Source organism: Octopus bimaculoides, chromosome 28 (genome assembly GCF_046866305.1).
Source record: "Octopus bimaculoides isolate indiv1 chromosome 28, ASM4686630v1, whole genome shotgun sequence".
Lineage (NCBI taxonomy): Eukaryota > Metazoa > Mollusca > Cephalopoda > Octopoda > Octopodidae > Octopus > Octopus bimaculoides.
The window spans coordinates 17,027,582-17,054,911 of NC_142955.1; the positions used below are offsets into that span (position 1 = coordinate 17,027,582).

Sequence of the window (27,330 nt, forward strand, 5' to 3'; positions counted from 1 at the left end):
TTTTGTTCCTGTTGCTAACTTTTTCTTTTTGTTGGTTTGTTTTATTTTTGTGGGTAATTTTATGATCATATTCATAGGTATGTTTTTATTTTAATTATTTTTTGTTGAAATGTATTAAATAAATACAGGCCCCCTAATTCAATTCTTGTTAGTCTGAATTGGGGAAGCCCCCTTTGGGTCTTGTAACTTGTATATTTTTCGGAATTTAAAAAATACTTAGAGTGGCTGTGAGGTAAGTAGCTTGCTTACCAACCACATGGTTCTGGGTTCAGTTCCACTGCGTGGCATCTTGGGCAAGTGTCTTCTACTATAGCCTCGGGCCGACCAAAGCCTTGTGAGTGGATTTGGTAGACAGAAACTGAAAGAAGCCTGTTGTATATATATGTGTGTTTGTGTGTCTGTGTTTGTCCCCCTAGCATTGCTTGACAACCAATGCTGGTGTGTTTATGTCCCCGTCATCTAGCGGTTCGGCAAAAGAGACTGATAGAATAAGTCCTGGGGTTGATTTGCTCGACCAAAGGTGGTGCTCCAGCATGGCCGCAGTCAAATGACTGAAACAAGTAAAAGAGTAAAATTGTTTTCTATTCAAGGAAATAAACTGTGGAAACAAAATTTGGTCTCGCTTCAGTTTTTTCTTTTTTTTTTTTTAATGGCTTTTGAAATGGTAATCATTACACTTGAGATTCTAAACCAATTTTAAAAAGAAAAGAAAAATTGCTACCACACACAATTAATAACATTTCCATTTTCAAAACAGAAGTGCATGCCAACCTGGATTTTACAGAAAAAAAATGGTTAGAACAAACTCTACCTACTTCAGAACGGACTCTAGCTATTTATACATATGTAGTGACTTAATTTGGACATAGAGTAAATTTGAACCTAAACCGGTAAATTTCACCTAACGAATCAACTGCATTCTATCGGTCTCTTTTGCCGAACCGCTAGATGACGGGGAATTAAACACACACCAGCATCGATTATCAAACGATGTTGGGGGGGGGGGACAGACACAAACATATACACATATACGACGGGCTTCTTTCAGTTTCCGTCTACCAAATCCACTCACAAGGCTTTGGTCGGCCCGAGGCTATAGTAGAAGACACTTGCCCAAGATGCCACGCAGTGGAACCGAACCCGGAACCATGTGGTTGGTAAGCAAGCTACTTACCTCACAGCCACTCTAAGTATTTTTAAAATTTGGTCGGCCCGAGGCTATAGTAGAAGACATTTGCAGCGGAACTGAACCCGGAACCATGTGGTTCGTAAGCAAGCTACTTACCACACAGCCTCTCAAAACGTATGTAATAGGTGTACGTACGTATGTTTTTGAGTGTGTTACTGAAAAGCTATTCACACATACATACATAAATAACCTCTCTCTCTCTCTCTCTTTTGTTCTGTCAATCACTCACTACAAAAAGTAAATAATTAAAAAAAAAATTCAATTATTTCCTCAGTCACACACCAGCACACCTTCACATACTTTCTGTCTGGCAAACCCCATTAACACACATCCCTTGCTATCGTCTCTTCACACACACCAAGCACACACATCAGTTACTCTCTCTCTCTCTGTCTCTTTCGCTATACGCCGACTTCAAAACATAAGTCCCCTGATTCCCCACATAAGTAAAAAAATAAATAATAATAATTATTTTTTACGGAAAGCGACGATCTTGTTCAGAAACAAACGCACGTGGATTAGAAATGACGTAAAATGTACTCAAAACGAAAGAGTGAGAGAAAGTTGTGGTGAAAGACTACAGCAGAGTTCGCCACCACCCCTTGCTGAAGCGCCGTGGAGCTTTATGTGTTTTCGCTCAATAAACTCTGATAACACCCATTCTGGGAATCGAGACCGCGATCCCACAATGCCAAGAGTATCGGATGGTGTCGAATTGGACAAAAAGAGTCACCCCAATGGAAAATTTGTTCAACATTAAGTAGGAAGTATGTTCAATGCGCATGCGTTTTGAATTCCCACAATTGCACGGACTCGTATATTTTATAAATTTAAGTTTCATTTTGTAGAAAAACTCTAAGTTGTTTGTTGTTGGCACTCCGTCGAGGGTTCCAGTTGATTCGATCAACGGAACAGCCTGCTCGTGAAATTAACGTGCAAGTGACTGTGCACTCCGCAAGTCACGTGTACCCTTAACGTAGTTCTCGGGGATATTCAGCGTGACGCAGCGGTTCGGCAAAAAGTGACCGATAGAATAAGTACTAGGCTTACAAAGAATAAGTCCTGGAGTCAATTTTTTTTTTTTCGGCTAAAGGCGGTGCTCCAGCATGGCCGCAGTCAAATGCCTGAAACAAGTAAAAGAGTAAACCTTTCCTAATGACGTCATAACCATTTTGTCCTTTACGGGACACACACGCATCACAGCATTATAATAATACGGTAAGGGAGATTAATTAAACTTAGCTGCATTAAAGAAGATACGCATGCGCACTGAACATACTACTTAACATTGATTTCGGGTTAAATGTCTTGTCAATGAATTTCACTTGATCACTTAATAATACATTTATAATAATACTTCTACATTTCTCTACTACTAGGTACACATATATATATAACAACACTGTCCTATATGAAACATTTCCGTAAGTATTAATGAAAATATGCAATGTATTTAACTCTGTAGACGTTCGGTTTTTTGGCGCGTTGATTCTTTGTTTCTCTTTTATGCTTTATTAATGAGATGTCCTTGATTTGTACGAGATTTGGCTGCTGTTTCTAGCAATGGAAGTGAGATTCTATGAGCTGTGCGAGATTTGGCCGCTATTTCTAGCTATGGAAGGTACCTTGCCAGGTTCTTTTGTATTATGAATTATGATGTAAGCACGTGCCCCTCATAATTTTTACGAATTTTTTTTTTTTCGATTCTGTCTTCTGCATGCGATTATGCATTAAAACAGGATTTTAAACCCCCACTCTCATCTTTGGGAAAGACTTTCGCCCCCCACCCATTTTCTCCGAAATGTATTTTTATTCTTTAATTTTTTTTTTTTTTTGCCAAATATACCCGTTTTCGGAATACGGAGGTTCCGGAAAATTGCCAAAAGTCGGCGGTAGAGATGGACTATATGTAATCTGAACCTTTCACCCCCTTATTTATTAATTTTTTTTACGGAATCCCACGTTTTAGGCTATGGAGATTCCGATTCTGAAAAAAAGTTTTTTGAAAAATTTCAATCCCCCCCCCCCAAGCAGGCTATTTACATGCTAGAAATAACAGCGAAATCTCACAAAACTAGTGTTAGGGTTAGGTTTACCCTGTGGATCTATATAAAAACCGGGGGGGGGGGGGCGAAATTTTGAAATTGAGATTTTTGAAATTTTTTTTCCAGAATCGGATTCTCCATGGTCTGAAACATAGGATTCCGTAAAAAAACAAAACAAAATTTAAAAGGGGGGGTATACCCAGATTACATATACTCTATCTCCACCCAGAAATGTTTTGAAATTTTTGTCCGAATCTTAATGTCCGTATTTTTCCGCATATTTAGAAAAAAAAAAAAAAAATTGTTAAACAAAAATTTTGGGAAATTTTTTTCATGGACACTTTGATGTAACTGCACAACAGCTTTTATGAGGAATGGCCACAAGTTCTTTTCCAGGGGAACAGGTCTTAGCACTTTTGTTATGGAGTGCAAATCTTCTTGAGTAGAGCAAGTTTCCAGGAATCTTGTTCCTTTGTTGTCTCACCTGAATTGTTCTTCAGCACTTCATACCATTCCTCGATGTCCTACTTCCACATGTTCCATCTACTTTTTAGAGATTAGCACTTCTTTATGGAGCTGTGAGACAAACAGCTCAGTTGTTAGGGTATATCTTTAATTCTACAGATTATCTCTATAGAAATGAATCTGTATTTTTTAAATAGCCTCTACATCTTACACTTTTGTTTCTCTATAATTTCAGAACATCAGATGACAGTGATGCAACGAATAACACATTATCAATATCTACCATGTTTTGAAACTGCAGGAGAATGTATTGAAACATGTATAACATTGTTTCTATGAATCTCTGGTAGAATACCTGTGAAACATTTTCTCTGAAATATTATTAGCAAAATTTGTGAACATCACCAACTGGAGTATCAAGAAGAGGAGCCTGGGTACTAATTAAAGTTGGATAAATTTATGGAAGTGTTGCTAAAGAAAGGTAATACAGGACAGAAATACAGCAGTAGAAGTGTTTGTAAGAAATAAAGAACAAGAAAAATGCATAAACTGTGATTTGAGAGGAAAAGTAATGGAAGAGAGTGAGAAATTTATATAATTGATTTCCTTTCAACTGATATCTGTAGAAAGTCCTTGTTTTAAAGAATATAACCTAATTATGCATAAACGTATTCATACAGGAGAGAAACCATATCATTGCGATATCTGTGGTAAATCATTCTCGAACTGTAGTCATTTAACTGCACACAAACGTATACATACAGGAGAGAAACCCTATAATTGTGATGTCTGTGGTAAATCATTCTCAGAAAATAGTGTCTTAACTACACACAAACGTACTCATACAGGAGAGAAACCATATCACTGTGATATCTGTGGTAAATCATTCTCTAGAAGCAGTCAAGTTACTACACACAAACGTATTCATACAGGAGAAAAACCATATCGTTGTGATGTCTGTGGTAAATCATTCTCTCTTATTAATATCTTGGTTGCACATAAACATACTCATACAGGAGAGAAACCATATAACTGTGATGTCTGTGGTAAATCATTCTCTAGAAAGTTTCAAGTTACTAATCACAAACGTATTCATACAGGAGAGAAACCCTATCATTGTGATGTCTGTGGTAAATCATTCTCTGTTAATAGTATTTTAACTGCACATAAGCGTATTCATACAGGAGAGAAACCATATCATTGTAATATTTGTGGTAAATCATTCTCAGGATCCATTACATTAAGCAGGCATAAATCTATTCATACTGGAGAGAGACCATATCATTGTGATGTCTGTGGTAAAACATTCTCTGTAAATAGTGATGTAACGAAACACAAACACATTCATACACGAGAGAAACTATATCGTTGTGATATCTGTGGTAAATCATTCTTTTCTAGAAGTGACTTATCTAGACATAATCGTATTCATACTGGGGAGAAACCATATCATTGTGATATCTGTGGTAAATCATTCTCTAGCGGTGGTCACGTTACTGCTCACAAACGTAGTCATACAGGAGAGAAACAATATCATTGTGATATTTGTGGTAAATCATTCTCTGAAGGTAGTAAATTAACTAAGCACAAACGTATTCATACAGGAGACAAACCATATCACTGTGATATCTGTGGCAAATCTTTCTCTGTAAATAGTAACTTACAGGAGCATAAACATATTCATACAGGAGAGAAGCCATATCACTGTGATGTCTGTGGTAAATCATTCTCTCACAGTAGTTCCTTAACTCCGCACAGACGTACTCATACAGGAGAGACTCCATATCACTGTAATATATGTGGTAAATCATTTTCTAGCAGTGGTTGTGTTACTACACACAAACGTACTCATACAGGAGAAAGACCATATCATTGTGATATTTGTGGTAAATCATTCTCTAGAAGCATTCATCTTACAACACACACGCGTATTCATACAGGAGAGAAACCGTATCATTGTGATATCTGTGGTAAATCATTCCCTGCAAATAGTTACTTAACGAAACACAAACGTATTCATACAGGAGAGAAACCATATCAATGTGATATCTGTGGGAAATCATTCTCTTCCAATACTCAGTTATCTACACACAGTCATATTCATACTGGAGAGAAACCATATCCTTGTGATATCTGCGGTAAATCATTCTCTGACAGAAGTTCCCTATCAAGACACAAACGTATTCATACAGGGGAGACACCATATCATTGTGATATCTGTGGGAAATCATTTTCCAGCAGTGGTTATGTTACTGCTCACAAACGTACTCATACAGGAGAGAAACCATATCATTGTGATATCTGTGGTAAATCATTCACTCAGAGTGGTCACTTGTCTAGGCATAAGCAAAGTCATACGGGAGAGAAACCGCATCACTGTGATGTCTGTGGGAAATCATTCTCTCAAAATTGTGACTTAACAAAACACAGATACATTCATACAGGGAAGAAAGGAAACAGGTAATTTCTTGTTTGGTATGTATTTTCAATATTCAATGGAAAATATGACTGACATAATTCAAAAATATTTTCTGTTTTCTTTATGCAATTTTCACCTCTCCTTGTTCCACAACTACGAGTGCAGATTCCTTTCGATGGTGTAAGGACCTCTTTACCAAAACTCTTCCTACTGACAACCCTACACTTTATTCTTTAGTGAATATCACATCCTTAAATTTCTGTATATATATTATGTTTTAAATGCTTGACCCATTAAATATCTTATGTTCTCTATTTGTCTGTCTTTTATTTTTCACTTTTCTGATGATAAACTATATATTTACCACACTCTCTCTCACTCCATCATCATCGTTTAACGTCCGCTTTCCATGCTAGCATGGGTTGGACGATTTGACTGAGGACTGGCGAACCAGATGCTGCACCAGGCTCCAATCTGATTTGGCAGATTTTCTACAGCTGGATGCCCGTCCTAACGCCAACCACTCTGAGAGTGTAGTGGGTGCTTTTACGTGCCACCGGCACGAGGGCCAGTCAGGCGGTACTGCCAACAGCCACCCTCAAGTGCTGTTTTTTGCGTACCACCTGCAAAGGAGCCAGTCCAGCGGCACTGGCAACAACCATTTATAGTCAATATTAATTATGACTCCTTACAAATATAACAATAATAAAGTAGGATGAAATTTCTTGCAAAATAATTTCAAAATCTATAAGAAATTATTCTTATTAAAAATATCACAGATGTAAGTTATCTCAAGAATGTAGTTATAAGATGGAGCTATGCAATATAGTGTTCAAAAGCTAACTTTTGTATTTCGTTTGATGTATGAATAAATCTAGACTTATTGATGTGTGAGTTTTTGTTTCATATTGAAGCAATTTTGACAGGAAACCATATATCTGCATGCTGTAGATGGCAAGCAAACAGGTTGGTATCAAGGAAGATCAACTAAATGTAAAAACAGCCTAAAAACCAGAGCCACAACGAATGGATCTAAAACCTACAAGACTAACCCAGATTTAAGTGGAAGTTAAAATGCTTGTTGTTATGAAGTGTCACATTTATATAGCTATGTTTTCATATCAATAAAGACCTGTTTGGTAAAGACATTAGTTTCACAAATCTATTTCTTTATTGCCTATAAAGGGCGTACACAAAAAGACAAAAAAGGGGCAGGAACAGAACAATGGACAGTCTTACAGGTGGTTGGGGTCACAATCAAATATAAAATCGGAAAAATTGGAATGAAAAATATAATTTTAAATGAAAGTGAAAATGTAAGAATAAAAATATAAAGATATATATCATTTTAAGGGTTTGTTTTTTACCCACTGGTTTTTATCCTTTGTTTATTTTTCTTTTTGTTTTTTTTATAAAACATTTTCTTCCTGCTCCTTCATTTTGACTGGCTGCTCTAGCATGGCCTCATTTATATGCAACTCCCTTACCACAGTTGCCCATCTTTTTTCGTATACACTCTGAGGCAGGTACTTTTTCTCCAGACGGATCTTTTTTAACAGATGGAAGCTGAAATGACTTACCAACCCAAGATGATAAAATAACCTGCCTCAATCCACTTTTGCACATGTCATCCATACTCTATCTTTCAGTATGGCTACTACGCAAAAAAAAAAAAGGATGCCTTCCTTTCCTTGTTAAAGGAGAGAGGAAGTACTATCTTAACCATGGACTCAGTCGAGAGCCGTACTCTTTCCACATCTGACTTCAGTTGTTAGACATGGGTTATCAACCCCCTCAACTCCTCCCAGTGTACGAAGGTGTGCGCGACAATTTCACTGACACGCCCACACCTTGGGCCTGTGTGGGCGGGGGGGGAGTGTCAAAACCGTGTCTAGACAACCTCTCTCAAACCAGTAAGAGCGATCGATAGCACAACCAAGCCAAGGACTTCTGGAAGTTATCCAGATGTCTCGGCTTGAATGTTCTGCCAAACAGGTTAGTCAGTTGTTCCTCATCAAAGCCTAGAGTCTCCTCCAGGACATCGTCAGACTTAAACTCTACCAACTCTCTATAAAAATCTACAGTGGTAACCTTGCTACCAGTATTACTCCCTCTGCCAGTCTCCCAGCCTAGGTATCCGCTTGATCCATGTACCTAAGTCCCTGAGAGACTCCAATTGTAGGAAATGTTGCTTGGCGTGCAGTGACCACACCTGCTCACCATTCAGGTAGCACCAGAGGTGCTTCAGCATCAACACAGTTTCTGGCAGCAGATGGATTGCCTCACAAGTGGTGGTTTTCCTTGCTACAAAAAGCGGAAAAGGATCCGTTCCAACTTGGTCAGCCACAAACCAGGGCAAGGCACGATGGTTAGGCGGTAGGTTATCACAGATGCTATAAACACGTGTGCAACTTCAGCAAGGATAACGTCCTCCCAGACAAGGTTTGGATTATGGCCATCACCTCACTCCAGTTTATCTCCACCTGGAGATCTGATCCAAATTCCAAGCAGTTTAACCGGGCCCTCCATCCAGCATCCGATGATGCTGTTGGGAAGCATCAACTTGCCATGCCAGGTGCCGAATTTCAAGGTGACTGATTTTTCCCGGTTAATTTTTGCCTTTGCCACCACTTCCTATCTTTTGATGGCATCTTTTTACACAAGGTAGCTGCCCTTTATCAGATACGATGATGGTAACATCATCCGCATACGCCGTTGCATAACACATCACCCAGGTCTCCCCCTATAGTCCCTAATCTCTGCAGCAGTAGCTCAAGAGCCAATACATACAGGAGCAACCTTGGGTAACCGAACACTTGAAAAGAACTCATGCATTCGGGCAACAGATTTGATGTTGCAATGTAAAGCTTTGATCCAACCTCAGAAAGATGAGCCCAGTCCGACCGCCACCAGATACCAAAGGTTGACCCTATCGAATGCCTTGGACTGGTTTCAATTCACCAGTGCCCCACCTTTGCCAGGAACTTTACCTACCCTCTATATGGTGTAGCAAATGAGATGAAGGTTGTCATGTATCATCCTCCCTGGGATGGCACAAGTCTGTGCCTTTCCCACCAGGTCGCCATTGACAACCCTCACTCTCTTGGCTAGCACCTTGGCCAAAATCTTTAACTCTGGTTTTCTCAGAGTTATAAGCCAAAAATTATTAATGTTATTGCCCTTACTTGGGTCCTTCCTGATCAGTGTCGCCACTCCTTGGTTCACAGATTTGAGGATTCCCCCATTCTGCTGCCAATTCGTGTAAACACTAGCCAGTATCTTCCCGAGCAAGTCTGGCTACTTTTATAAAATTTGTAAGGTGGACCATCCAATCCCGTCGACTTGTTCCCGGGGCACTCAGAAAGCACCTCTATAAACTCCTCAGCCATGGCTGGCCCTTCACAGCACTCAGCATCAACTCAGACAGGTTCCCCCACCTCATAAAAACGGAACAGGCACACACACAGACACAGACAAGAACCAGCACACACAGACAGACAAGAATAACCGCGCACACACAACCCATTAGCTCTCTTCTCGTCCTCCCATTTCGGCAACTGTCATTTGGCACGGAAATACCTGAAGTCAAATGTTTTGATTTTGTCTGCCAAAATTCCTGCAAGCAGGTAACAATTTTCACGTAACCAAGCTTTCGGTAATACACTTTAACATGCACAGAATGATTGTAACACCAGTCCAAACAGGCACTGAATGGCTAGTTTCAGAGAATGATTCAATGCAGATTTCACAAGAAATATTTGGGGCCAGATGGCAAAGAATGAAGATATCTAAAGGGAGATAATTAGACTTAACTGAATAAAATACATAACATAGGATACGCATGCGCATTGAACGTACTTCCTACTTCATGTTGATATCCGATTAAATGTCTTTCGTATGAATTTCTTTTAATCAGCTGATAATGTCTTTCTCAACTACCAGATACACACACAGATAACAACACTATCCTGTATGAAACATTTCTGTAAGTATTAAGTAGTAGGTATTACATGTTGGCTGCTATTTTATAGGGGCAATCGCATGACCGTGATAAGTAGAACACGTTATCGAAAGCGAAAATCGCCAAAATGGAAAAATAAAAAAGTTACAACAGTTTTCCCTCAGTGTCTAATCCCAATGTGCACCAAATAGATAATATTAAACAGAAACTTCTAGATAAGGATTATAAAGTACAAGTGAATGGGTTTTATGCATAATTTATACATCTCGACTTTTTTCTCTGGACTTGTAAATTTGAAATTATGCTGAAAATTAAGACAGATGCCAGAATGGTATATGTAATCTGAACCTTTCCCCCACTTATTTATTAATTTTTTTTTACGGAATCCCACGTTTTGGGCTATGGAGATTCCGATTCTGAAAAAAAAATTTTCAATTACCCCCCCCACCACCACCAAGCAGGCTATTTACATGCTAGAAATAACAGCGAAATCTCACAAAACTAGGGTTAGGGTCAGGGTCAGGTTTACCCTGTGGATCTATATAAAAACCGGGGGGGGGGGGGGTCGAAATTTTGAAATTGAGATTTTTGAAAATTTTTTTCCAGAATCTGTTTCTCCATGGTCTGAAACATAGGATTCCGTGAAAAAAAAACAAAATTTAAAAGAGGGGGTATACCCAGATTACATATACTCCAGCTCCACCGCCAGAATAGCTCATCTACATAAGTTGGATATTATTCGTTTGAGGGGAATTTTTTTTCAAATTATCTTCACTCATTTGGGATTGATGGGGGTAGCTTTCCATGAAAAAATTAGGTATATACCGTCGTAAAAATAATGAAAGTAAATGGATTATTTCGTTTTTGTTCGAATAATAATATATAAATGTTTCATTTGGCAAAATGTTTGTTGAGGAAAAGATTGAAGGGAAAACAGTAAAAGTATAAAAGGTGAAATTATCGTGAGAATAAAACGGAACTACCTCACCAACAAAACAAGGGAAAAGAAAGAAGTTGGACGGGATTAACCAGTAGATGGGTGAGGAGGGAGTTAATCTCTCATAATTTAAATGTTTTTCTTTCTTTTATTCCAGTAAAATATTGTTGCTAAATAAAACTATATTCTGTGAGAAACCGGAAGTAACGACAATATACGAATATTTCATGAAATCCATTTCATATTCGATTGGGGTATTCGGCACTGTCATCGTATTAGCTGTCAGAAGTGAAAGTAGAAAAATCCAGACAAGGAATGTTACTGCTGGTTTGAGTTGAAATCTGTTTCTTTGGCTACTGACTGGCCGGCGCTATCTGCCTGTCTGTCTCTCTCTCGCTCTATCTATCTATCACTCGTCCACCTTCGTTTGTTTCCGTAGTTTAAAGTTTATAAATAAATATATTTCATTTCATGTTCAGTTTAAACTTTATAAATAAATATATTTTTGCATTATTCATTATTGTTTTTAAAAACAAATCACATACACCAATGACCACCACCACCACGCGTAATCCAAAGTTGGAATTAATCACCGCGATATTGCCATCGCCACCGCTACAACAGAAAATAGTATTAATTGGCTTAAGAGACATGGACTTTTAAATACCCCAAAAATATGCCCCTCGTGTGGAGCTAGCATGATGGAAGTAGCCAAAAAGTTTTTTTTTCTAATTTGATAAATTCTACGGAAACAAACGAAGGTGGACGAGTGATAGAGAGATAGACAGACAGATAGATAGATAGAAAGATAGATAGCTCCGGCCATTCCTATGTCCGTCTCGGCAACTTGTATACCCATTCAATTGCCCGCGATTCATTCATTTTTTAAAATCCAAATAATGCTAGCGTTCATTTTGAATTTTTCGTTTCGCCATCGCTTATTGCTCACTTTTTTCTAGCTACTCATTCCTCGCTCCTAACTTCTCTTAGCTTAGCGTCCCCTGTTTCTTTCCGACACTACACCTACCCAACCTCTCCTAATGACGTCGTTATACTTTTGTCCTTCTATACGTGACACACGTGGAGGCGCAATGGCCCAGTGGTTAGGGCAGCGGACTCGCGGTTTCGATTCCCAGACTGGGCGTTGTGAGTGTTTATTGAGCGAAAACACCTAAAGTTCCACGAGGCTCCGGCAGGGGATAATGGCGAACCCTGCTGTACTCTTTCACCACAATTTTCTCTCACTCTTACTTCCTGTTTCTGTTGTACCTGTAATTCAAAGGGTCAGCCTTGTCACACTGTGTCACGCTGAATATCGCCGAGAACTACGTTAAGGGTACACGTGTCTGTGGAGTGCTCAGCCACTTGCACGTTAATTTCACGAGCAGGCTGTTCCGTTGATCGGATCAACTGGAACCCTCGACGTCGTAAGCGACGGTGTGCCAACAAAAAAAAAAAAAAACGTGACACACACACACGCAACAGCAATATGATAAGACAGGAAGGGAGATAATTAGACTTTGCACATTGAAAATACTTATATTTATGTTGATATCCGGATATGCGAAGGAATTTCACTCAATCAGTTAATAATACATTTATAATACTTATGCATTTCTCAACTACCAGATACACACATATATATAACAACGCTATCCTTTATGAAACATTTCTGTAAGTATTAAATGAGAATGTTCAATGTTTTTAATTCTGTAGACTTTTTGGCGCGTCGATTCTTTGTGTCTCTCTTATGTTTTATGAATGAGAGGATGTCCTTGATTTGTGCGAGATTTTGCTGCTATTTCTAGCTCAGGATGAGAGAGATAGATGGCTTTGATTTGGCTATGGAAGTTACCTTGCAAGGTTTTTTTTATTCTCTAAGTTCGGGAAATATTCTCAATTACCCTCCAACCACTGCAATGTTCAGAAATCAATGCTTATAGATATGGATCGTCACTAAAAACAAATTCAAAGAGGAAGAACGCAGTATATAATATACATAAAGTTAGATAAGACCAGTCTGTGGGATTACCTTGGGTTTCACGTCCATAAAGCCCTATCCCAAGACCTCTTGGTTTAACCCCTCTCTAGAATATAGAGAAAGTACCTCTCTGCTCAACTTTAGCATTAGTGAATTAGCACTTCTTTATGACTTGCTGGCATCCAGCCCAGTTCTTAAGGTCAATGTTTATTCCTACAGATTATCTCAATAGAAATTAATCTGTTTTTTTTTTTAAAGCCTCTACATCTTACACTGTTCTTTCTATATAATTTCAGATTACATTGACTTAACAGAAGAAACATCCTCAATATCTAGCATGTTTTCAAGACTAAAGGAAAATATTATATGAAACCTGCATAACGTTGTTTCTACAAATCTGTGATAGAATTCCTTTGAAACATTTGCTCTGAAATAATATTAGCCAAATTTGTGAACATCCCTGACTGGAGTGTCAAGAAGACGAGCCTGTGTGCTGATTGAAGTTGGATAAATTTATGTAAGTGTTGCTAAAGAAAGTTAACCCTGGACAGAAATACAGGTGTAGAAGTGTTTGTAAGGAAGAAAGTAAAAGAACAAAAGGAAGGAAAATATATAAACTTGGATTTGAGGGGAACAATAATGGAAAAGAGTGAGAAAATGGTATAATTAATTTCCTCTGAGCACATGATAAAAAAGATGAGATCATATGGCTGTGATGTCTGTACAAAGTCCTTCATTTAAAGAAAGTAACCTACTTATGCACAAACGTATTCATACAGTAGAGAAACTATACCGTTGTGACGTTTGTGGTAAATCATTCTCTTGCAGTAGTAAGTTATCTGCACACAAACGTTCTCATACAGGAGAGAAGCCATATCATTGTGATATCTGTGGTAAGTCTTTCTCTTGCAGTGGTCATGTTACTGAGCACAAACGTACTCATACAGGGGAGAAACCCTATAATTGTGATATCTGTGGTAAATCATTCTCTCATAATAGTAACTTGACTACACATAAACGTATTCATACAGGAGAGAGACCATATCGTTGTGAGATCTGTGGTGAATCATTCTCTCATAATAGTAACTTGACAACACATGAACATATTCATACAGGAGAGAAACCGTATTACTGTGATATCTGTGGTAAATCGTTCTCTCAGAATAATAGCTTAACCAAGCACAAATCTATTCATACCGGAGAGAAACCATATCACTGTGATATCTGTGGTAAATCATTCTCTAGAAATAGTCATGTTACTGCACACAAACGTATTCATACAGGAGAGAAGCCATATCAGTGTGATATTTGTGGTAACTCTTTCACTGAAAATACTGCCTTAACAAAACACAAACGTATTCATACTGGGGAGAAACCATATCATTGTGATATCTGTGGTAAATCATTCACTGAATCTCATCACTTAGCTAGTCACATACTTACTCATACAGGAGAGAAACCATATCATTGTAATATCTGTGGTAAATCATTCTCTCAAAATACTACCTTAAAGGAACACAAATATATTCATACAGGAGAGAAACCATATCATTGTGATGTCTGTGGTAAATCATTCTCTAGAAACATTCGAGTTACCAGACACAAACGTATTCATACAGGAGAGAAACCATAGCATTGTGATATCTGTGGTAAATCATTCTCTGTAAATAGTTACATAATGAAGCACAAACATATTCATTCAGGAGACAACCGATATCAGTGTGATATTTATGGTGAGTCATTTTCTGAACGTAGTAACTTAACTAGGCACAAACACATTCACACAGGAGAGAAAGCATATCATGATATCTGGTAAATCATTCTCTGTAAATAGTAGCTTAACGAAACACAATATCGGTGTGATATCTGTGGTAAATTATTTTCTTGCAGTAGTTACTTATCTAGACACAAACCTATCACTGTTATATTTGTGGTAAATCATTCTCTCAAAATAGTAACTTAACGGAACACAAACGTATTCATGCAGGAGAGAAACCATAGCATTGTGATGTCTGTGGTAAATCATTCTCCTGTAATAGTAACTTAATGAAGGACAAACCTATTCATACAGGAGAGAAAAGAAAAGGGTATTTTCTTGTTTGCTATATATTTTTAATATTTTCGTGTAATGGAATAACCTGACTAAAGTATTTCAAAAATTAAAATTTTTTTTTCTTTTGTTTTTGCAATCTTCACCTCTCCTCATTCCATGACTGCTTGTACAGATTCCTTTCTTTAATGTAAGGACCTCTACCAAAACTCTTCCTTCTGACAACCCTACACATTATTCTTTATTGAATATTGTATCCTGTAATTACAGTATATTTATTGCTGTATAGTAAAAGATCTGATTTCCACCTACTTTTACGACACCGAACACCATTTCAATTCTTGACTAACATGTAGCATATTGTTGTAATAGAATGAAAGAAAACAGATAATTTGGTTTTTGTTCGTATAATAGAATTAATAGATATATTTACAGAAAGAAATGAAAGAAAAGACACTAAAAGTATAATAATAAAATCACCAGGAAAATAAAACACAAATACCTTACCAATGAAACAAAAAAAAAAGGAGAAAGGTTGGGTGGGATTAAGCAGTAGAAGATGGGTGCGGAGGGGGCTTTTCATCTTTTATACTTTTGTTGTAATTTTTTGTTCTTGTAAAAATTTGTTTGCTAAATAAAAATCTATATTCTGTGAAAGTAAATTGTCCTTGAAAAAAGTGTATTTTGCAATAGAAACCTAAAGTAACAACAGTAATATACCAAAATTTCCTTTTATGTGGGTCTCGGTTATTTGTATACCCATTAAATTGTTAACGATTCATTTAATTTTTGTTTATCCAAATCTGTGTATGGATGCCATACACAGATTATAGAAGGGTGATGGATGTTCATCAAGAAGAAGAAAGGTGGATTCATATGTTTTTGATGACTGACATTCTGAATATGCAGGTTTTCAAAATTTTAAATTCCCCGCTCACTCCAAATTTTAAATTCATAACTTTTTTCAATCTACATGGAAAATTTTGGGGATTAAGAATATGGAAGAAAATTTTTCTAGTTTCAAATTTTCTATGAAGAACTCAAAATTGATCCACACCCTTTGCAACCCCATTGTCTAAAACTGAAAATGAACTGCTAAAACTAACAGCAAAATGTATGGAAATTGTGTGTGTGTGTGTGTGTGCACGCGTGCACACAACAATTTCTACAGCATATGCAAATGAACAGAGGAAGTAAACATCTTTTACGTACCTGTTGTATCCATCGATTTCGTTTTTTTGCTTTAAAGGTAAACGATTTCGATAGGAGCAAACATGATGTTGAATAATTCTCCGTCATGTCTACGACCCCCACCTCTTTTTTTAAATAAAGATAAATGCTTTTTAATTGTGATAATAAAATGGAGTTTAAAGAAAAAGAAACAGTAACGTTTCTAAATAACGCAAAGTTTTCATACGGACACACGCTCATTCACTGTTAGATATCTTTCAATTTATGTGATAAACTTTATGAATTTTAAAGTTTGATATTCCCGTGACATAAGTTAGAGGTAGTCTTTTACTCTTTTTTTACTTGTTTCAGTCATTTGACTGCAGCCATGCTGGAGCACCGCCTTTAGCCGAGCAAATTCACTCTAGGACTTATTCTTTGTAAGCCTAGTACTTATTCTATCGATCTCTTTAGCCGAACCACTAAGTTACGGGGACGTAAACACACCAGCATTGGTTGTCAAGCGATGTTGGTGGACAAACATACACACACACACACGTATATACATATATATATATGACAGGCTTCTTTCAGTTTCCGTCTACCAAATCCACTCACAAGGCTTTGGTCGGCCCGAGACTATAGTAGAAGACACTTGCTCAAGGTGCCACGCAATGGGACTGAACCTGGAACCATGTGGTTGATAAGCAAGCTTCTTATCACACAGCCACTCCTACGCCTATGATATCGACATGAGTTACTCAAGTTGTTCACGGAATAGACCTAATAAAATTAGCTCTATATTCCATATCTAAATTCGAAGTAACAGTGTCTACTTGGATATTGGACCTACTTCAGATCCAAGATTGAATCTACAATTTCCCACTAACCACACAGTCTATTGTTCCGTCAAGGGCTAACGCACATTTATGTGTTCCCCACTTCACGCTTAATCTTTTCTATGCCATGAAAAGTTGAAATAGATAATGAGTGACCTACATTAATTTATCCCTTGTTTGAGTGGTATACCTCTTTTGCTATCTGCTCTACATACTCTTTACTCTTTTACTTGTTTCAGTCATTTGACTACGGCCATGCTGGAGCACCGCCTTTAGTCGAGCAAATCGATCCCAGAACTTATTCTTTGGATGCCTAGTACTTATTCTATCGGTCTCTTTTCCCGAACCGCTAAGTTACGGGGACATAAACACACCAGCATCGGTTATCAAGCGATGCTGGGGGGACAAACACAGACATACAAACATATACACATACATACATATATACACATATATATATACATATATACGACGGGCTTCTTTCAGTTTCTGTCTACCAAATCCACTCACATGGCTTTGATCGGCCCGAGGCTATAGTAGAAGACACTTGCCCAAGGTGCCATGCAGTGGGAATGAACCTGGAACCATGTGGTTGGTAAGCAAGCTACTTACCACACAGCCACTCCTGTGCCTAGCACATAAGCACAGTATCTATAAAATTCACTGTCTGTATGTACGCATGCATATGTGTTTCTTCTATGTGCATAGCCAAACCGCTGGATCAGTCTGTACCAAATTTGATTTTTTATCAAAATAAATATATATATTTAACATTCTTTAAACTTACGAGTCACACCAGGTACTTAGGCTAGTCTTATATAAAATACATGTACAGATTTCAGGTTATATAAAATATCTACATTTATGTATTGGATACATTCGTTATATTACATTCATTGTTTACATGAAATTCCATGATGTCACTGTTGTCATTCCAGGTTTCTATCACAGTATACTTTCATGTTTTTAGGGACAATCTACTTTCACTATTTTATGAGACTAAACTACATGTTAATCCAATTCCTTTCTCCCTTCTTGTTTGCAAATGAAACGAAACTTATCAACCGCCACCAATTTCAATGCAAGGTAATATTTACCTACCCCGCCACCTCATGTCTGCACATATTTTCATGTTGATGTGCATTCATATGTGTTACATGAGGTGAAGACCCACACACACAAGACAGGCTTCTTTCAGTTTCCCGTCTGTCAAATTCACTCAAATGACTTTAGATGCACTGGTGCTATCAAAGAAGATACTTGCTCAAAGTGCTGCTCTGTGGGACTGAACTTGAAATCACATAGATGGAAATCAGTTACTTTCTTTTTCTAATTCAGTTAACTTTTCATCATTCATCATTCTTGTTTCATCTGTCATAAAGATTGTAGGTCTTGCAACTATCCATGTGATCATATGACTGCTCATTTCCTTTTAATTTCACCTCCCAGTCATGAATATTAAAGACTGTATTGGATGATGTAGTCATAGATATACAACACTATACAAACAGACAGGATTTTCATGGATGGAATGTCTTTAATCATATCTCTGCTCTGTCAGACATATGAACAATATCAAGTTATATTTCTGGAGAAAGACTAATGTTAGTGTCCATAATTCTGTTGTTTTATTTTAAAACTGTTACACAATGTGAAGGTGTCAGTTTAGATTACAGATATGTCAGCTTCACACAAGATTCTGTGATGTAAATTTTAATAAATTAAAATGTCGAGTTCATCATCTTTTAACGTCCATTGTCCATGCTGGTGTGGTTGGATGGTTTGACCAAGGCTTGCAAGCTGGGGAGCTGCAGCAGACTCCAGTCTGATTTGTCATGGTTTCTGCTGGATGCCCTTTGTAGTACCGACCATTTCATATCGTGCAGGGTGCTTTTATGTGGCACTGCATGGCCGCTTTTATAAGGAATTGCCACAAATGTTTTGCACTACCAGAGGGATAAATTTTAACACTGCTATTATGGAGTGTGGATCTTCTTGAGTAGAGCAAGTTGCCAGGAATCTCGTTCCTTTGTCATCTCACCTGAAATGTTCTTGAGCACTTTGTCCTACGTCTTTCTGGGTGTCACACTTCCACATATTCCATCTGATTTTAGAGATTAGCACTTTATGGAGCTGACTCCTTCTATCTTAGTTGTTAAGGTAATCTACAGATAGAAATAAATCTATATTTGAAGTAGCCTCTACATCTTACACTGTTGTTTCTCTATAATTTCAGAACCTCAGACGGCATTGACGTAACGGAAGAAACATCCTCAATATCTACCATGTTTTAAACACTGAAGTAAACAATTATACGGATCAGATGGATCAGATTGTTTCTACAAATCTGTGGAGGAATTCCTGTGAAACATTTGCTTTCAAATAACATTAATAGTCTAATTTGTGAACAACCCTGACTGGAGTGTCAAGAAGACGAGCCTGTGTGCTGATTGAAGTTGGATAAATTTATGTAAGTGTTGCTAAAGAAAGGTAACCCTGGACAGAAATACAGGTGTAGAAGTGTTTGTAAGGAAGAAAGTAAAAGAACAAAAGGAAGGAAAATATATAAACTTGGATTTGAGGGGAATAATAATGGAAAAGAGTGAGAAAATGGTATAATTGATTTCCTCTGAAATCAAAGAAAGTAAACTAATTATGCATAAACGTATTCATACAGGAGAGAAACCTTATCACTGTGATATCTGTGGTAAATCATTCTCTAGAAGTAGTCACATTTCTGCACACAAACGTATACATACAGGAGAGAAACCATATCATTGTGATATCTGTGGTAAATCATTCTCTCATAATTGTGTCTTAATTGCACATAAACGTATTCATTCAGGAGAGAGACCATATCACTGTGATATCTGTGGTAAATCATTCTCTTACAGTAGTTACTTATCTACACACAAACATATTCACACAGGGGAGAGACCATATCATTGTGATATCTGTGGTAAATCATTTTCTAGCAGTGGTTATGTTACTGCTCACAAACGTACTCATACAGGAGAGAAACCATATCAGTGTAATATCTGTGGTAAATCATTCTCTAGAAGTAATCGCGTTACTGCACACAAACGTACTCATACAGGTGAGAAGCCATATCATTGTGATATTTGTGGTAACTCTTTCACTGAAAATGCTGCCTTAACAAAGCACAAGCGTATTCATACAGGAGAGAAACCATATCGTTGTGATATCTGTGGTAAATCATTCTCTCATAATTGTGTCTTAATTGCACATAAACGTACTCATTCAGGAGAGAGACCATATCAGTGTGATATCTGTGGTAAATCATTCTCTGAAAGTGGTACATTAACTAAACACAACTCTATTCATACAGGAGAGAAGCCATATCACTGTGATATCTGTGGTAAATCATTCTCTCAAAATAGTAACTTAATGAAACACAAATATATACATACAGGAGAGAAGCCATATCACTGTGACATCTGTGGTAAATCATTCTCTCAAAATGGTGACTTGACTACACACAAACATACTCATACAGGAGAGAAACCATATCATTGTGATATTTGTGGTAAATCATTCTCAAGTAGTAGTAATCTTTCTACACACAAACGTATTCACACAGGTGAGAAGTCATATCATTGTGATATCTGTAGTAAATCATTCTCCAAATATAATGACTTAACTAAACATAAACGTATTCATACAGGAGAGAAGCCTTATCATTGTGATATCTGTGGTAAATCATTCTCTCTGAATAGCATCTTAACTGCACATAAACGTATTCATACAGGAGAGAAACCATATCACTGTGATGTCTGTGGTAAATCATTCTCTGAAAGTAGCAAATTAACTAGACACAACTCTATTCATACAGGAGAGAAGCCACATCACTGTGATATCTGTGGTAAATCATTCTCTCAAAATAGTAACTTAATGAAACACAAATATATACATACTGGAGAGAGACGATATCACTGTGGTAGCTGTGGTAAATCATTCTCTAACAGTAGTAACTTATCTAGACACAAACATATTCACACAGGAGAGAAACCTTATCACTGTGATATCTGTGGTAAATCATTCTCTAGAAGTAGTCACATTTCTGCACACAAACGTATACATACAGGAGAGAAACCATATCAGTGTGATATTTGTGGTAACTCTTTCTCTGAAAATACTGCCTTAACAAAACACAATCGTACTCATACAGGAGAGAAACCTTATCACTGTGATATCTGTGGTAAATCATTCTCTCAAAATTGTGACTTAACAAAACACAAGCATATTCATACAGGAGAGAAAGGTAAAGGGTAGATTCTTGTTTGGTGTGTATTTTTTATATTACTGTGTTTCATGCAATGGAAAATATGACTTTAAAATATTTCAAAAATTAAAAATTTTATGTTTTGATTTTGCAATTTTCACCTCTCTTTCTGATATCTGTGGTAAATCATTATCTTGTACAGATTCCTTTCAGTAATGTTAGGAACTGTGTACCAATTCTCCTTCTCCTGACAACCCCATACATTATTCTTTATTGAATATTGCATCCTGTAATTACAGACTTGCGACTTTGAGCAAAATCTGAAAGATTTTAACCTATCTGGAAGAGGAAGTTCTCGAAGATTAGGGTTCTTTCAAACAGTTGGAAATGTGAAGATGTATAACATAGAAGACAATTGGAAGTTCTTACAATACAAACTAAGGAGAGCTGAAGAAATCGGTGACAAATGTTAGTCAGGTGAAGTGTGACGTGATGGTCGAATAGGGAAGTATACTGAGCAATAGAACCAAAAAAATGCAGTCTTGGAAGATTTGGAAGAATATGAACAAAGAGAAGCTAGGGACAAGTCTGTTTAGCAAGGGAAAATACTGAAAAAAGTTATGCGAATATTTTATAGTTTGAGGACTAAAAATATGAAGTATTCTGGTTTGAAGAAATAGAAGCATGGGATGTGTGAAGATGGATAATTGTGAGACGGGAAAGGCATTGAAGTGCGAATATGAAAGGTGACTAAATGTGGAACATGACTGAGAGAGCCTTCCAGAACTGAACATGAGAGAGGGTCTAGGGAGTCTTGTTTGTGACATTTAAGAATATGAAGACTGAAAGCCCCTTGGTTCTCAGGAATTACATCTAAAATGCTTTAGATATGTAGCATATTAAGATACAGCCTTGTCACCATATAATTAATAAGGTCCAGGAAGAATGTGCCAGTGATATGTGTAGCAGCATCATAATGAAAATGTTTCGAGGGTAAAGGAGATGTCTTAGAAGTAAATGCAGAGATTTCAGATTATTGGACCAGGCTATGAAAGTCATTGAAAGAGTCAGTCCAGTTAATTAGAAAGAGACTTAGCCTTGATGAGATGCAGTTTGGTTTCATTTAGTAGAGAAGTACTATTAGTACTCTGTTTATAGTTTGGCAATTTCAGAAGTAAACCATTGTCAACATGGAGGAAGCATCTGACAAGCTCACTCATATGGTAGCTGCTGCAAAAGCTAGTAAATGAATGGCTTTGCCAGAGTTAAAAATGAGTACTTTTTGGAATTTAGTATAAAGGATCTGTGTAGCACAAAGAATTGGTGTCATCACAATGACAGTACAACCTATCATTAAGATTCTTACTTGTGAGTTACTTGCCGAAAGCAACTTCTGCATCTACCATATTTACCAGATTTGTCACCTGTAGTCATTGTTTTAAGACCTTTATGAACATCCATAGCAAATTCCAGATGGTCCCTGACTTCCTTACGGAAAATGACTTCCAGGCTGGATTCCAAAAGTGGCAGGACATGACCAGTCCAAGAACATTTTGGTACCATCTCATATCTATGTGAAGTAATTTCATCCTGGATTCTAGATCAGGAAGTAAAACCATAGCCTGGATACTTCTGTAAGCTTTCGCCCACCCACCTTTCTTTTTCCTCTAGTTTTGCACTATCTTTTGTTGCCTCTGTTCAACTTGGATAACCTTATCCATTTCTTCAGCATGTGAGCCTAAATCCACTTCAATCTAGAGAACCTATGAGAATTTTATAAAAATGGAACAATAAACAGAATGCTCTCTTTTACTTGACACATGTAACAGTAAGTAGAATGCTCTTTTTTTTTTTCTTTACTCGACACTTGTAACAGACAATATGTCTTGTCTTTGATGTATTTCTTCTGGCTTTTATTCTATGGATGATGAATTTAACAAGCTGAAGCTTTATACATGCTATGGAAGAGAGATTCTAAGAAATTATGTGTAGTAAAAATATTAGGGTTAGGGTTAGTTATCTCAAGAATGTAATTATAGATGGAGGGATGTAAAATACAAATTTGGAAAGCTGTTATCAGCAACTGTTGTATTTCTTTGCATCTATGAATAAATTTAGACTTATTGGTTGGTGAGTTTTTATTTCACATGGAAGCAATTTTGACAGGAAACAATATTGCTGCAAGAGATCAACCAACTGTAAATAACAGCCTAAAAACCAGAGCCACATCGAATGGATTAATTGTTGCTCTGGATAAAACCTATAAGACTAACCCGAATTTAGGCGCAAGGTAAAATACCTGTTGTTGTTGTTGTTATGAAGTGTCACATTTATATAGTTACGCTCTCATATAAATAAAAACATGTCTGGTAAAGACATTATTTTCAGAGAATGATTCCAATGTAGATATCACGACTAATATTTGAGGCCAGACGGCAAAGAACGGCCCAGTGAAGAAGGGAACGGTGAGCGGCGACGTATTACAACATCTGATAGGATAGTCAATACTCCGTCGAGGGTTCCAGTTGATCCGATCAACGGAACAGCCTGCTCGTGAAATTAACGTGCAAGTGGCTGAGCACTCCATAGACACGTGTACCGTACCCTTAACGTAGTTCTCGGGGATATTCAGCGTGACAAGGCTGACCCTTTGAATTACAGGCACAACAGAAACAGGAAGTAAGAGAAAGTTGTGGTGGAAGAGTACAGCAGGGTTCGCCACCATCCCCTGCCGGAGCCTTTTAGTGCTTTAGGTGTTTTCGCTCAATAAACACTCACAATGCCCGGTCTGGGAATCGAAACCGCGATCCTATGATTGCAAGTCCGCTGCCCTAGCCACTGGGCCATTGCGCCTCCACAGAATGGTCGATACAGTCAGGTATTAATACGAACAAAAACAAGCAGATATAGATATAATTAACTACAACATACTAAGACCAAAGGGGATTTAAAGACAGTTAGCTACCTTAGATATTTTTACCAATACATGCGTATTTAATGTACTTCCTGCTTGAAGTTGATATCCGGTTAAATATCCTATGCATACGTTTTTCTTAATCAGCTAATTATACATTTCTGATATTTATAATGTATCTCTCAACTACCAAATACACACATATGTAACAACACCATCCTTTATGAAACATTTCTGTAAGTGTTGAAGCAATGAAAATATTCAATGTTTATAATTCCGTAGACGTTCGGTTTTCGGTTCATCGGTTCTTTGTTTCCCTTATATAATTTATGAATGAGAGATGTCCTTGATTTGTACGAGATTTGGCTGTTATTTCTAGCTATGGAAGAGAGATTCTATGATCTGTGTGTGATTTAGCTGCTATTTTTAGCTATGGAAGCTACCTTCTGCACTCTCCATCGTTGCCCCGTTTGTTGCACTTTTTAGTTTGAGAAATGTGCTGAAATACACCCCGACCACTGAAATGTTTAGAAGCCGAATACCTTATTTGGTTAATGTTTAAAATAAAAGAAAAAAATTAAAAACAATGTTGTGCAACGGGTGTAAAAAAGTGAAGAAAACGAATATGGAAACAAAAACGCGAGGTGGGGGAGGACTTCGGAAAATTGAAAAGATTCGAGTTTTTCCCTCATAACTTTTAGGAAAAGGGATTTTGTAAGTGAAATTTTATATAAATATATTTCAAACTGTTGAGATTACGATTAAAAAGAAATTTGTGGTTACTTTTTTACTCTTTTACTTGTTTCAGTCATTTGACTGTGGCCATGCTGGAGCACCACCTTTAGTCGAACAAATCGACCCCAGGACTTATTCTTTGGAAGCCTAGTACTTATTTTATCGGTCTCTTTTGCCGAACCGCTAAGTGACGGGTACATAAACACACCAGCATCGGTTGTCAAGCGATGCTGGGGGGACAAACACAAACATACAAACATATACACATACATACATATATACGACGGGCTTCTTTCAGTTTCCGTCTAGCAAATCCACTCACAAGGCTTTGGTCGACCCGAGGCTATAGTAGAAGATACTTGCCCAAGGTGCCACACAGTGGGACTGAACCCGGAACCATTTGGTTGGTAAACAAGCTACTTACCACACAGCCACTCCTACGCCTAAAATCTTTATCTAAATACCCTTGAAACACCATAGATTATGATTATTGAGAGATTTGTGGGTAAAATCTTTTCCGAGGAGGTGGGGAGAGGACTTCAGAAAATTGACAAGATCCGATTTTTAAGGAAAATTACGGAGATGTACTTGCATAGCAAGTGACCTGATCTGAGATCGTGTGCTGAAATTAAAAACAAATGCAGCGTGGAAGGTGTTTATAAGTCATTTAAGAAACACACAAAAACTGTTGGATTCACTTCAACATTTAAATGAGGAATGGCCATAAGTGCTTTTAACCACCAGAGGGACGAGTCTTAACACTTCTGTTATGAAGTACGGATCTCCTTGAGTACAACAAGGCACCAGGAATCTTGGTCCTTTGTCATCTCATCAGAAAGGTTCTTGAGCACTTCATACCATGTCCTTCTGAGTGACCCACATGTTCCATCGACTTTTAGAGATTAGTACTCCTTTATGGAGCTGTCGGCATCCAGCTCAGTTGTTAAGGTAAATATTTATTTCCGCAGATTATCTCAATAGAAATGAACCTGTATTTTTTAAATAGCTTCTACGTCTTACACTGTTGTTTCTCTATAATTTCAGAACATCAAATAACAGTGACGTAACGGAAGACACATCGTCAATATCTATCCTGTTTTAAAGACTAAACGAAAATATCATACGAAACGGACGTATTAGATTGTTTCTACAAATCTGTGGTAGAAACTAATTATGCACAGATATACAGGAGAGATGCAATATCAGTGTGATATCTGTGGTAAATCATTCTCTTGCAGTCGTAACTTATCTACGCACAAACGTACACATACAGGAGAGAAACCATATCACTGTGATATCTGTGGTAAATCATTTCCTAACAGTGGTCATGTTACTGTGCACAAACGTACTCATACAGGAGAGAAACGATATCAGTGTGATATTTGTGGTAAATCATTCTTAAACAGTGGTTACGTTACTGTGCACAAACGTATTCATACAGGAGAGAAACCATATCATTGCGATATCTGTGGTAAATCATTCTCTACCAGTGATCACGTTACTTTGCACAAACGTACTCATACAGGAGAGAAACCATATCACTGTGATATCTGTGGTAAATCATTCTCTAGAAGTATTCACGTTACTACACACAAAAGAACTCATACAGGAGAGAAGCCATATCATTGTGATATCTGTGGTAAATCATTCTCTGTTAATAGTATCTTAACCTCACATAAACGTATTCATACAGGAGAGAAACCATTTCCTTGTGATATTTGTGGTAATTCATTCTCTAACAATAGTGGCTTAGCAAAGCACAGACGTATGCATACAGGAGAGAAACCATATCAGTGTGATATCTGTGGTAAATCATTCTCTCAGGATAGTAACTTAATGACACACAAACTGATTCATACAGGAGAGAAACCATATCACTGTGATACTTGTGGTAATTCATTCTCTAACAAAAGTGGCTTAGCAAAGCACAGACGTATGCATACAGGAGAGAAACCATATCACTGTGATACTTGTGGTAATTCATTCTCCAACAAAAGTGGCTTAGCAAAGCACAGACGTATGCATACAGGAGAGAAACCATATCAGTGTGATATCTGTGGTAAATCATTCTCTCAGGATAGTAACTTAATGACACACAAACTGATTCATACAGGAGAGAAACCATATCGCTGTTACGTCTGTGGTAAATCATTCTCTCAAAATAATAACTTATCTAGACACAAACATGTTCATGCAGGGGAGAAACCATATCATTGCCATATCTGAGGTAAATCATTTTCTCAAAATTGTCACTCAGCAAGACACAAATATATTCATACAGGGAAGAAAGGAAAAGGGTAGTTTCTTGTCTACTATATATTTTTGATATACCTGTGTTTCATCTGATGGGAAAATATGGATAAAAATATTTCAAAAATTTTA

The 27,330-nt window shown here is 37.3% G+C and overlaps 2 protein-coding genes across 2 annotated transcripts; both read left to right on the forward strand.

Annotated features, from left to right (window-relative positions):
• Positions 1-2,413: 2,413 nt before the first annotated feature.
• Positions 2,414-15,540, forward strand: LOC128251069 (uncharacterized). Its single transcript, XM_052977404.2, has 3 exons — positions 2,414-2,613; positions 3,935-6,023; positions 13,741-15,540. The coding sequence occupies exons 2-3, from the start codon at positions 4,358-4,360 to the stop codon at positions 14,628-14,630; spliced, it is 2,556 nt and encodes an 851-aa protein (XP_052833364.2). The 5' UTR covers positions 2,414-2,613; positions 3,935-4,357; the 3' UTR covers positions 14,631-15,540.
• Positions 9,940-27,330, forward strand: LOC128251081 (uncharacterized). Its single transcript, XM_089344632.1, has 4 exons — positions 9,940-10,103; positions 13,294-13,514; positions 19,293-21,338; positions 26,225-27,330. The coding sequence occupies exons 3-4, from the start codon at positions 19,712-19,714 to the stop codon at positions 27,172-27,174; spliced, it is 2,577 nt and encodes an 858-aa protein (XP_089200758.1). The 5' UTR covers positions 9,940-10,103; positions 13,294-13,514; positions 19,293-19,711; the 3' UTR covers positions 27,175-27,330.

Excerpts from the sequence above, each read along its gene's own strand:
- LOC128251069 (XM_052977404.2), top strand. The coding sequence starts at position 4,358 with ATGCATAAACGTATTCATACAGGAGAGAAACCATATCATTGCGATATC. Across the intron at positions 6,024-13,740 it reads TGGTAAATCATTCACTCAGA|AAAGTAACCTACTTATGCAC; the intron begins GTGGTCACTTGT and ends CTTCATTTAAAG.
- LOC128251081 (XM_089344632.1), top strand. The coding sequence starts at position 19,712 with ATGCATAAACGTATTCATACAGGAGAGAAACCTTATCACTGTGATATC. Across the intron at positions 21,339-26,224 it reads TATTCATACAGGAGAGAAAG|AGAAACCATATCACTGTGAT; the intron begins GTAAAGGGTAGA and ends CACATACAGGAG.